The 11,547-nt window shown below is 46.4% G+C and overlaps 1 protein-coding gene across 4 annotated transcripts; it reads right to left on the bottom strand.

Moving 5' to 3' along the window:
- Window positions 1-180: 180 nt before the first annotated feature.
- On the bottom strand, window positions 181-11,547 carry ANXA4 (annexin A4). Of its 4 annotated transcripts, XM_075174556.1 has the most exons (14): window positions 11,270-11,547; window positions 11,074-11,169; window positions 7,138-7,194; window positions 6,117-6,192; window positions 5,578-5,672; window positions 5,190-5,303; window positions 4,919-5,009; window positions 4,341-4,420; window positions 3,859-3,915; window positions 3,485-3,578; window positions 2,873-2,968; window positions 2,359-2,417; window positions 1,918-2,040; window positions 181-1,650 (listed from the first exon to the last, which is right to left on the bottom strand). In XM_075174556.1, exons 3-14 carry the CDS (start codon window positions 7,138-7,140, stop codon window positions 1,591-1,593), a joined length of 948 nt encoding a protein of 315 aa, XP_075030657.1. In that variant the 5' UTR covers window positions 7,141-7,194; window positions 11,074-11,169; window positions 11,270-11,547; the 3' UTR covers window positions 181-1,590. The 4 variants fall into 4 exon arrangements, with proteins under 4 accessions (XP_075030657.1, XP_075030656.1, XP_075030655.1 ...); XM_075174555.1 differs by lacking the exons at window positions 11,074-11,169; window positions 11,270-11,547 and adding an exon at window positions 10,557-10,957; XM_075174554.1 differs by lacking the exons at window positions 11,074-11,169; window positions 11,270-11,547 and adding an exon at window positions 10,557-10,663 and having other exon boundaries at window positions 5,464-5,672.

Below are 11,547 nucleotides of genomic sequence, written 5' to 3'. Positions count from 1 at the left end.
GCACCCCGCTCCGAGGCGGAGGAGCTGAAGGACATCTCCCTGCAGCCTCTTCCCACTTAGCGGGCGCAAGGAGGTCCAGGCATAGGAGAAAAAGCACCTGTGGAGCACAGAAGTTGTTCAAAAGACAAGGGCACGGTTATTTCACATTACCTCTCCCAGAATACACAATCATGGCAGAAGGTACGGAAACGAGTTGTTTATTCATTTTTAAAAAGTCAGCAACATAACACGGGGCATTTAAACACAAAACCAAGCCTGAGTGCATCTGTTAGCCTGTTGTACTGGGTAAGACAATTTTTCCTTCACTGAGCAGAAGGCTACAGTAGAACTGGGAAAAGCTCTGCCTCCTCTCCCAGCAAAACTAAGGAATGTATCTCCAATTACAGCACAGAGAGCAAGAAAGAAAATTATTTTATTTGAGGCCACAGAAGTATCTCCTATTCAAGCCAACAGTAGCCTAATTTAGAACAAAATGAGTGACAGAATTGGGTGTAGGCCATATCGGTATTTGTGCCTTCAAATTCTAACCTCAGTGTGGTGCCTTCAAAACAGGATTATATACCAACAGCTAAAAAAATAAATTGCTAAGCCAAACAAGAACCACATTTTTGTAGTGAAAACAACGCTTAGCTTAACAGGCAGTTGTGTAGGGTCTGGGGGAAAAGTCTCTTCCAGAGGTTGGTGTGGAAGTCCACGTCAGGCAGAGGCACAAAAACCGGCCCCTCTAACGGTAGTGTCACACGGGGCTCCAGCCAGCCAGCGCTGGTGAGATTTGGGGAGCTACCCCAGCACAAGGCATCCCAGTCTAAGGCATCGGGTAGAGCCGATGAGATGCATTTTTGGGGACAGGTCATTCCTTAAAAGGCACCGTTCTAATGACATCACTGTATCCAGAGGAAGGGTTTGTAATATAACCCTGATGATTTATACTCCCACGAGTCAAGGAGGACAGACGAAGAACACAGGGCTGACCTCTAACCAGGGCAGTGAGAGTTTTTTCTGATGTCACCAGTGACATCTTCCCTACCTACAGATCTACAGGCAATATATACATAAAGTGCAGCAAGGCTGTTAATGCTCCACACGAACACAGGGCAAGTTAAGATCTAAACGTGCTTGTATTTTAGATGATTGATTTCTTTGTGTTTTAATTATCTTGCAAAAACTGAAGCAAGCCTGCATTCTGCAGTCTCCATCTATTGATGAGGTTCATTTTTCCCTGTGCAGCCTCTCACATTCTGCATCCAAGTTTGCTTCAGTTGATAAGTTTTGCTGGTGATTGCAACAGCAAAGGGACAGCTTGTCAGGAAACAAATTATTTTTATATGTATCTGGTTACAGCATTATGTTTAAGATGGGCTTTACTAGCCCAATTAGTAGACAAATGGGTGTTCCAAGCATAAAAGCGTATCAAAAGGGTCAATCGGAATGGCCATTATCTAACCAGAGCATTAACTAACCTAAGTCAATACCCATAGCAATTAACAGGATATTTGGCAAAAATTAACAGGATATTTGGCAAAAATTAAAAAGAAGGAAATCCTTATGATCAACTGCTTCCCATCACCCAGGCAGTACACCAGGCATCCTTTAATCCTCCCCACCACAGAGCCTGAGCAGAACTTTCCTATAGTCTCCTGAGCAGTCTCCCTAGAGAGAAAAGAAAAAAGGAACACCATTAATTTTACAGCTCCATACAAGGCTGGATTCTTCCCAGCGCATACAATTTGTTGTAGGGTTTGTATCCTCTTTGACAATTGAAGAACTAAGAACATTCAGGAACATTTTCAGTACATAAATGTAAAGTCTCCTTAATTCCAGCTCCTCTAAAATACCCAATAGGTGTCGAGTGGGGACCTGTCTCCTTTAAGCTGCTTAGCAAAACCAGCTCTTTGTTTTTAACACTGAAAAGCTTACCTTAATGAAGGAGTAGAGCGATTTCCCATACATGGTCAGGAATTCCCTTCTGATATCCAGCATATCTATTTCAGAGCGGGACACCATCACCCGGATCAGCGTGTTGTCATCTGTTCCCAAGCCCTGAAGAAATAAACCAACCATGTACAACTACAAAGCCTTTTGGATGAATCAGTGACAGACACAAAGGTTTTATCACTTGGTCTTCTGTGGGATCTATTCCTAATCAGAGCATTTTGCATTAGCAGCTCGCTGCTGGGTAAGAATATTGCTCGGAGCTTCCTGAGGGAAAAGAGGTCTATATAAAAACTCAGACTGTTTTTTTTCCCCCCAGTTAATAGCAGAGTTTCCTTTTATCTAATGATTGCTGTCATGCTACTGACTCAAGCATGGAAAGGCAAGGGAAAAAAAAATAGCAATCTCACACCAAAAGCTCTTTACCTTCATGGATTTATACAATCTCTCAGCAAAATAGGCAGGTTTGTTTCGCACGCACTTTACTGTAAGGGAGACAAGAACAAGAGAATTAAGGTCAATAAAAACTGAAGGAGAAGGTCTTCCAAACCTTTACAGCGCTTTCTCAGTGAAGGTGTTTATTCTGTAAAGATGCAATTCAGGGCCAACAAACAGCAAGTGCAATGCAGACATCCATAGTCCGTGACCTGCTGTAAATTGATGTCTCCCTGCCCAGGGCAGAGCAGTATTTTCTTTAAGGCTTTAACGCTTCCTGATAGCAAATGTCAGCTACCAAAGCATCACTTCGGAAAGCAAACAATATCATCAAGCACAGAGCTTTCTCACCCAATTGTATCTGCAAAGAGTAAAACACTGTTTGCAGACAGGTTTGCAAACAGAATCTGCCTCCTGAAGCTATGTAAAGAGCCAGCCAGGGCAAGACACAATATCTCTAATTATTAATTACTTCGTAGACAAAGTTTAAAAGCAGGGCACTCACCCACAGCCAACAAAGCATCTTCGAGGTCTCCTGACATCTCGGATTTAATGCTGTCTGTTATGTCCTTGTTAGCAATCCCTCTGTATGCATCAAAAACTAGGAGGAAGAGCCAGTGATAAAAAGAGCAAGTGAGGTGCTGCAGGGCACACGGTGTGTAAACCACCAAGGATCGCTTTGCAAGATCAAGCTCCTCCTGCTCTGTATGAACATTGTACCATTACTGTGACATTGTACGCTAGATCAGAGCTGTCCAACAGAAATAATTAATTTTAATTATCAACGGTCTTGCTAATTGGCCTACCACTGCTGCGAGCATTTTCAAGAACTGCTAGTTAATGATGGCAGTTTAAACGCTTAGCTCTGCCCCAACGGGAGTCACACTGCATTATCTCCAATTTACAGGCTGGAGCGAGTTGCACTGATGTTTTTCTCAAGTCCCTTTTTGTCTCAGGAGGGAATAAAACGGTCTGAAAGAATTGAGTGTGACTGGGGTCTAGGATACCTCTGTCTCAGGAAGAGTTCACAATCAGCTAATGAACAAGAACAAAACTCCTACAAAAGTATCATCCTCAAACAAGGAAAAAAAATCGAGGACGCCGCGGAGGGTCCTACCTCTTAGTAGGTGGCATCTGTTCCGTGTACAGAGGATGGCCATAAATTGTACCTCATCCGTTCCCCATTTCTTCTCCCCAGCTTCATACAGGCACTTGAAGGCATTATGAATAGACAAAGTAAGGCTGGTTGAGAAGACCAGGTGTACATAACATGAGATTTTTACTTCCTTGGTGCTTGAGCACTGCTGGCCTGTGGCTTGTCTAGATCACAGATATATTCCAACAAACACAACCAAGCACAGCAACTCTCCAATGAAATGTCGTCTCCCCTCCCAAACACCCAGCCTGTCTAGAGACCTCTCGCCACGGAGTTGCAAAGGAGGCTAGAACCATTATCCCCATTTCCTTGCGAGGAAGCAAATTGCTACACACCTGAGCATCTTGTTGAGCAAGGGCATCATCCACATACGTTCCCTCATCTCTGTTTCCCTGCAAGGGGAAGGTACAGATACAAGATACAGATACAAGGATGAAAAACTCATTTCACCAGAGCAACTAATGGAAGCAAGTCCTGCAAATTCCTCATTCAAAACAAGTTACTGGAGATGCATAATGGGATCCTTAAAATTGAATAGTAGCTTATAAAGACAGTGAAATGTGGCTCAGATGTGTTTTGCACTTTTGAAATGAGCAGCAATCCACGTTAACTGGGCCATTTTAAAAAGAGCACATGGCATTAAGGCATACCCAGAGTCGGACTCCTCTCCCTGCAGAAGCTGGGTGTGAAATGCAGGCGAAGTGAAATGCAAGATAAGTGAAATAAAAGCCAGCCTGAAACACCTCATCACTGAAGCGAGAGGCACGTCCATCAGCAACAGGAAGATTCACCCCCATTTCCCTTAGCCTGGACTTACCGTCGTGAGGGAGACGAGGACTCTTCGAAACATGGAAGATGTGTCAGAGACAATGTCCTCCTCGAGGGTACAGCCGTATTCTAGCAAGAGCACACACACATGTGACGTGTGTTAATAACAGGTCCACCACCTGGACACTGTTTGACCACAACATTTGCCAACCGTAAGCTAGGTAAGTATATAACTGTGCTCAGGGCTCTGAACATCATCATAGCAGCCCAGCTATGATGGGCTGCTAGACCACCAGTGCTACGGGTCAAAATGAAGAAGCACAGCCAGTATAAAACTGGCAATAGATCCACACACGGACAGACATCCAACTGACAGACATAACCACCCCATCCCGTTTTATTTACACCAATTCAATTTCTGGGTGAAATTCTAATCTTTGAGGCTGTTAGCAGTCCTGCTGTTGACACCTATTGAACTCAGAGGTTCTCTCTGGACAAATGGCAATAGTTGCATTGGCTGATTTGTCACATCTAAAGGCTAACAGACCCCTCGCCTTCCTCTTCACGTGTCCATGCGTACACACAAGTGACTTTTCAGACAGTATGCTTGCAGTTTGCGCTACATACGAAGTTGGTAGTTCTCATTAATGCGCCGAATCTCTTCGTTTGTGCGAGAAGCCAGAATTTCAATCAGGCAACCTTCATCTGTTCCTGCACCCTAGGGAATTGCAAAGACGAGATCCAAGATTATAATGACAACTGTTTTAAAAAAAAAAATCCTAGCTGCACATTAACTTACATAAAATTAATAATACTAAATAAATAATAAATGTATAATTATGCCATATCATACTAAATTGACCAGAACTTAAGCAACATAAAAGGAAGATTTCCGAACCTTCATAGCCCTCCTCAGTTCATGCACGTCGTACATGGTGGTAGGAGTCATCATACCAACAATCACCCTTTCAAAATTCCCACTCAGCTCAGACTTCAAGTCGTCAATCAAATCCTAGAAGACAGAGAGAAGAAAGGAGTTGGGAGAAGATACAGCCTTTGAGAACTGAAAGAACTCATTCACCACTTTTCTTCATGCTCCAACCCTCCTTGGATGAACAGTTGCTCTGAAGTGAACAAGACTAAAAACTTGGCCAGGGAAAGCTTGTGCTAACCTTACTGTCATGGAGACGAGGACGTTGTTCACATTTCACCCAAGTGATATAACCCAAAAATTGTCTGCGTCTCCCAGTTAAAGCCACAGTCGCTAATCTCTGAAGATCACCTACCCTGCCAATACTGCTTTTATAGGTGATCAGAACTTGCTGACGTTGGGAAACGTTTAGTTTGGTCAAGATCTCGATGATGGCATCTTCATCTGTGCCTGGAAGAAACCAATGGAAACTAGTCAGGCTGCTTGCACAAGAACCAGAAGCATGTTCTGGTCTTATCCAGAGCGTGCCATTAGCCATCTTCTGTTCCTTACACAATCTGGTTCTCAACATCTTCTGTTCCTTACACGACCTGGTTCTCAACAGTACTGGGGACTAGATCAACATACACAAGTGCCTCAACCCCGCCAGCAGTACCACACCGCAGGAGACACAAGACAAGAGCTCGACTAAGGATGGTTTTGTGGCCGAGACTTGGATTTCAAGTTGCGTTCAAGTCTCAGCCTGATCAAGTCGCTCGATTCCTTTCAGCGCCCTCATGGGCCAGCGGGGCGATGCAAATGGCTAGACCTCCTCTCTAACAAACCACCAGACAAAACAGTCCCAATGCTCAGGGGTGAAAAAGAGGGTTTAACAGTGGAGGGAGACCGACTTACCAAATCCCTTCATAGCCTTCCTTAGTGCCTGTGCTTCTTGCTCAGCGCTGAAACTGGAGACCCCCTTTATTGTTGCCTAAACCCACAGGAGAGGAGTTATCAAAGGCAGACTCAAAGTGATACATATATACAGTAGAGTTGAATTAAAAAAAAAAATTCAAAGATGCAAACACGGTGACAGAAAGTAAAGTCCACCCACCAAACATGAGAGATTTTATATCAGGCTTCCATCCTACCCTAAAGAGAAACAGTTTGTTCTAGAGGGACTTCCCAGCCACATAAGAAATAAGCCACAGGGACACAACTAAAAGGAGAAAATATCTTCATGTAGCTGCCCGTGGAGTATCTGGTTTCCAATTAAATAATGGCAAGCAGCCTGACACCTCTGTTCAGTCCCGCTGGGGCTTCTTCCCAGCAGTTTTCCATGTAAATCGTAGAAGAAGCTGTTCCCATCAAAGCCCTATTCCTGACTTCTCTAAGAGCAGCTAAGGACCATCGTTCTGTAAAATAATGCACCAGGAAGCGCAGTGTTTTGCTCAAAACAGTGATTCACAAACAGGTTTCTCCTGCCTCCCGTCCAGTGCCATTTCTGTGGGACTACACTGCCTCTTACAAAGCTCTCCCTGTTCCCATGAAAATCATCAGGAAAAGACTGCTTAACGTTTGTATAGGTTAGGCTTTCTGAAACAGGCACGGGGATAACTACCATATAGATGGCTACCTTGCAGGTTGAACCTGGAAAGAATAATATGCTCAGGAAGTTTACCTGGAGAAATTCATGCTCTTTGAACTAATATCTGATCGGATTTTCCATTAACTCCCCAAATGGAAAAGCCCCTACGTGTGGGTCATTCTCCTCTAGTATGAGGAAGCAGAGAGAAGTGATAAACTCACCCCCCATAAAGGGACAGAGAGTGACAGTGTTCTTCCTGCTGTGTCCTTATCTGAGCTACGCTCCCCACATTTATCTGATCAGAGCAAACGCTTGGCACAGCACGGTACGGAAAACACGCACGCTCACCATCGCTGTCGTATTTGGTCAATCTGTTATTGTCTGAGTCCCCAGGCAGTTAGAAAACTGTAAAAAAAAAACAAAGGGAGTGTTAGTTTTCTAGCAAATAATTAATAGAACATACCTACCCTTGCCAGTTAATGGGGCTGGTTAAGTAACCATCTAATTTCTCTGAGGACTAAAAGCAACACCTGAACAGCCCTGCTGAACGCCCATAGCAGCGTCCCCGAGTTTCCAGTCCTGCTTGGTACCGAATGAGCAAAGGCTGGCTTGCAACAGCATCGGGCCAGGGCGTGCGCCCTGTCTGAAGGAGGGATGTGGTGCACAAGCGGATGATTAGCACTAGTAATTTAAGAAATTTCTTTTCTATTGCTAGTGTGACAGCCTGGCTGAGGCTACAAGGAGAAGCAGACAATGGTGCCCTGGGAGCAAAGAAAATAGACTTGATTCCCATGCCCTTCAAAACACAGGGCTTTGACCTTGCCAGGTGGGAGCCTGAGGGTGAATTTGGGTGAGGGTGCCTGCACAGTCCTAACAGCCTTCACAGATACTCCTGGGAGGCAGAGACAACGTCAAGGTGTAGACGAGCATGCAAAGGATAACCTCACTTGAGGACTGGGACAGGAGAATTATTTTCCCTCTTACTTAAAATCTGTATTCAAGATTTCTTCTGTTTGGTGCAATGTGTAATTCCTTGCAAGACTGCAGTTTTAACTGACTGTTAAAGCCCTCAAAAAAAAAAAAATCCTACTTGCCATCTCCCCAGGGTTATTTTTTCTGCTCATAATACTGTTTTCATGCATAGGACCTATACATGAACACACTCAAAGTATTTTCCCGTATCCCTGCTCAGTTGACAGGACGTCAAGTACTAGGACAAGGTTCGCTTCCCTGCAACTCAAGTTCAACACAGCATGCGCTGAGGTTCTCGCATTAAAGCCCTTAAGTGGAAGGAGTAATGCCAGCGGCTGACGACATCTCTCCTTAATCCTGCTCATGGTGCTTAATAGCTGCTATCAATGAGCCCAGACAGTTGTGCAAGAACAGGAGTGTCGTTGCTCATGCTTCACATGACCCTTACAAATCCGGAATACCATCGGAGGGTGCTGTTCAGGCAAGTAAACTCTCCGTATGACATTTGCCATAGATGTGTTACAGGCACTCCCGAATGCTCTCCAGGTCATCTGTACGTTATTACACCCTGTGCAATCAGGCAACCTATGGAAAATTATTAGCGTTGAGTTTGCTTTCTTTCATTTGATTATAGATTTCAGTGGTCAAATTATGACCTAGACCTCAGAAAAGTCATCTTTGCTCTTCTCTAATCTTTTACAGAAACATAAAGCCAACTTTATGTGCTTTAGCCAGACACTAAATAATGGCTTCGAATTTCACAGATGTTTTTCTGATGCAGTTTTACCACTGTAGGAACAGAAGCAGGAATATTAGACAGGCTGGTTTAGCGAGTCGATTAGAGGGCAAAAGAAAAGTCAATAAACAAGGAAAAGGGGGTAGGAGGCAGAAAAATTCTGACTGGAAATGAGCTGGCAGAAAGAAACCAAAACATGAGGAAAGGATGCGTGTACTGGATTCAGGGCAAATGCTCCTGCAATATCAAATTACAACAGAAATGTCACATTGAATATTGACTGTAAGATTCCGATTTCTTCATCCAGCTTAAACGTCACTGGGAATATAAAGAGTAGAGCACTGCAGAAGGCTAACCCCACTGCGCAATCTGCAAACGCGGTTTTGTTCCCAGTATATTTCTGTGTGTGGTGCCACGAGAAATGGCACTGAAGTTACAGGTGGAAGCGCTCGGCAGCTCAACCAGGGTCTCCAGCAATGGTCCCTGCCCCTGTAACCCTCTTGCTCCCTTCCACAGGTGAAGGTGTCTCCATGAACTGCTCAGGCTGGGGCATTAGATGAATAAAACTCTCCTAGCCACCCCCTTTGCTAGTAGAGAGAGAGAGAGAAAGGAATTGCTCAGTCAGATTTGCCAGCACTCTGCAGCTTAACACAATTCCTGGCCTGCAGCTCAAATGGGGAAAAACAGCTTCAGGATAGGAGCAAGACTTAACTCCGTGTTTTGAAGAATTAAACTATGCATGCAAAGAGTCAGCTAGCAAGTGCTAAGGTGCCCTGGCTAATTCCTGTCCTGATGTTATTTACTTCATGCCAGAATAAAGGCCTGAGCTGACTGATAGAGTAAACCTGGCTTAGGAGAGGTCAAAACACTGTGGCCAGATAACAGAGTCTAGGAGGCATCCCTCCCGTTATTCAATTTATTTCCATGGATGGCCTTTTCCTGGCAGGCTTTATCAGCTAATCAGGCATTTATAAGTCCACATCAAAGTTCTCTAAAAGCTGAATGCAGAATAAACTTCATTTATCAGAAAACAGCTGAAACTATCGTGTGTGCTGGCCAATTCAAATCTAGGCTTGCTCTGAATCACGTTTCCCTGACTGTGCGTAGAGCACACGCAGCTCCCAGCAAGCAAAGCTCCAAACAGCTTAACCGGATATAAACACAGGGCTTTTTTCTCCCAAGATTGAGCTCATAGACATGTTGCCAGTCCTACACCTAGGATCCGGAGTGGAAAACCACCGTATGGTGACCCATCCCCTTGCAAGGCAAACACCGGACTTGTTTGACTAGTTCTTTCATTCGGTGCGTTTTTACTCGAACAGAGACCCACACCCTGCGCCTGATCAGCTTTTCCGTGGCTCTGCCACCGCCAGCTGTTTCCAGCGTGCTGGATACAACCTGCTTCCTCCGCAGCTGGCTGTGCTTCAGGGAGACAGCGTGCCCCGGGGTAGGTCTGGGGCTCACAGCAGGGTGACTGACTGATCCCAGCCCGATTTGCAGCTCAGGAAAGGATCTCCCTTCTGCTGGCGAGCCCCGAGCCAGCTGAAATATCCCAGCACCTCCCACACGATGACCTTTGCGTGGTCACTGCCCTCAAAAGGAATATAAATATAATACTGAGTTAGCAGAGCCTCGTACGCCTCGCTTCAGCCTGTGCACCCACCCAAAGCCGCTTCACGAGCCCCCTGCCCTGCCCTCCACACTCCAGCATCCAGCGGGGAGGACGTGCCAGCTTGGCCACAGGGCACGGCAGAAATAGGAAGCAAAACCTGCACTCCCAGTGCTTGGGAAGAGTCAGCCATCTTCCTCCTTCCCACAACCCGCCTCCCCGTCCTTCCTCACCCCAGCCCCGCGCCCTCCAGGGCTGCCCCAATGCCTTGGCATCGTGGCCGTGACGGGGCATCCGCCGAGCCAAGGGCTGTCCCGCTCCCGCCCAGCCGCGCTGCCAGCCGCTGCGGTCTGGCAAGCGGGGACGGTGCTTGGCATCTTCCCAGGCACCTCTAGCCACGCGACCCCTTCCCCATGCCAAAGGGGACCCCCCAGTTACTTTGGCACTCACCTGCTGTCCCAAGCGGGTGCCTTGGCAGGGATGGGGAGAGCTTTACTCGGCTTGTCCTGGATGGCAAAGTCCCCGCCCTGGAGCAGGGTGGGACTCGCCGGCGCAAAGCAGCTTTTCTCGAACGCCTGACGGGAAGGCAATCCAGCCCTGCTCCCCTCCTCTGCCCTTCCGTAAACAGTTGGTTGTAATCCAGAGCAGGGAGAGATTCCCCAGGGAGCCTCACGCACCTTTAGGAAATGCGCGTTTGGGGTTACGCAGAGGCCCTTGCAAGTAAAGGTGGCCCGGCAGGCTCAGATGGCTTCCGTGCTCCCCAGCATCGCCCGTAAAAATCTCTGGGAACAGAGGGTCTCTCTGACCGCAGCCCGAGCGCGCAGCCAGCGTCTGATGTCTCGCTTTATGTAGAAGGGCATAGCCAAGGGGGGAGCGAGGGGGACGACGGCGTGGAGCACACAGGCTGCAACAGCCTTGAGCAAGAAGTCCTGTTCCGCCCCCCCTGTTGTTCGTGGGGATTTCTTACCTGTATTGTGTCTCCTTTGCTCCCACAGCATCTCTCCAGGTCTTCAGCATCGTCCCCCCTTGTCTGAGAACTTTGCGTCACAAACAGCCATGATTTCTGCAAGAATGATTATTTTCATAAAGATTATTATTTTTGCCCCAATAAATGGCACCACCCCCGAGTCAAAACACTTCAGGCAAAGGGACTTCAGTTTTACCCCGATGTGACACTGCCGGGGTCAGCCTTGGACAAGATCGTGACGCTGACAGAGGGAAATCAACCTTGCAATAACACATATCTTGTCTTCACTGTGTTTATCCTCAGGGACTTTGGTCTCCTCTGATGCCAAAAGTACAGTTATTGTAAATCAACCCTCTCAGGTTCTTTTTTCCAGCTCATACGACAGTTGTATCTCATCGCTGTGCCTCTTTGCACATGCTCTTTTGCTGGAAGAGACCTAAATTTAGCAGCTGGGATGAATGCAGGCTGTGCTCC

Source organism: Calonectris borealis, chromosome 27, assembly GCF_964195595.1.
Source record: "Calonectris borealis chromosome 27, bCalBor7.hap1.2, whole genome shotgun sequence".
NCBI classification, from domain to species: Eukaryota; Metazoa; Chordata; class Aves; order Procellariiformes; family Procellariidae; genus Calonectris; species Calonectris borealis.
Note: the sequence above shows the minus strand (reverse complement) of the source record. Positions and strands in the feature narration are given on the sequence as shown.

Coding starts and splice junctions, on each gene's coding strand:
- ANXA4 (XM_075174554.1), bottom strand. Junction 2,418..2,872: donor AGATGCTTTGTTGGCTGTGG/GTGAGTGCCCTG, acceptor TCTCCCTTACAG/TAAAGTGCGTGCGAAACAAA. Junction 1,651..1,917: donor CGCTCTACTCCTTCATTAAG/GTAAGCTTTTCA, acceptor TTTTCTCTCTAG/GGAGACTGCTCAGGAGACTA.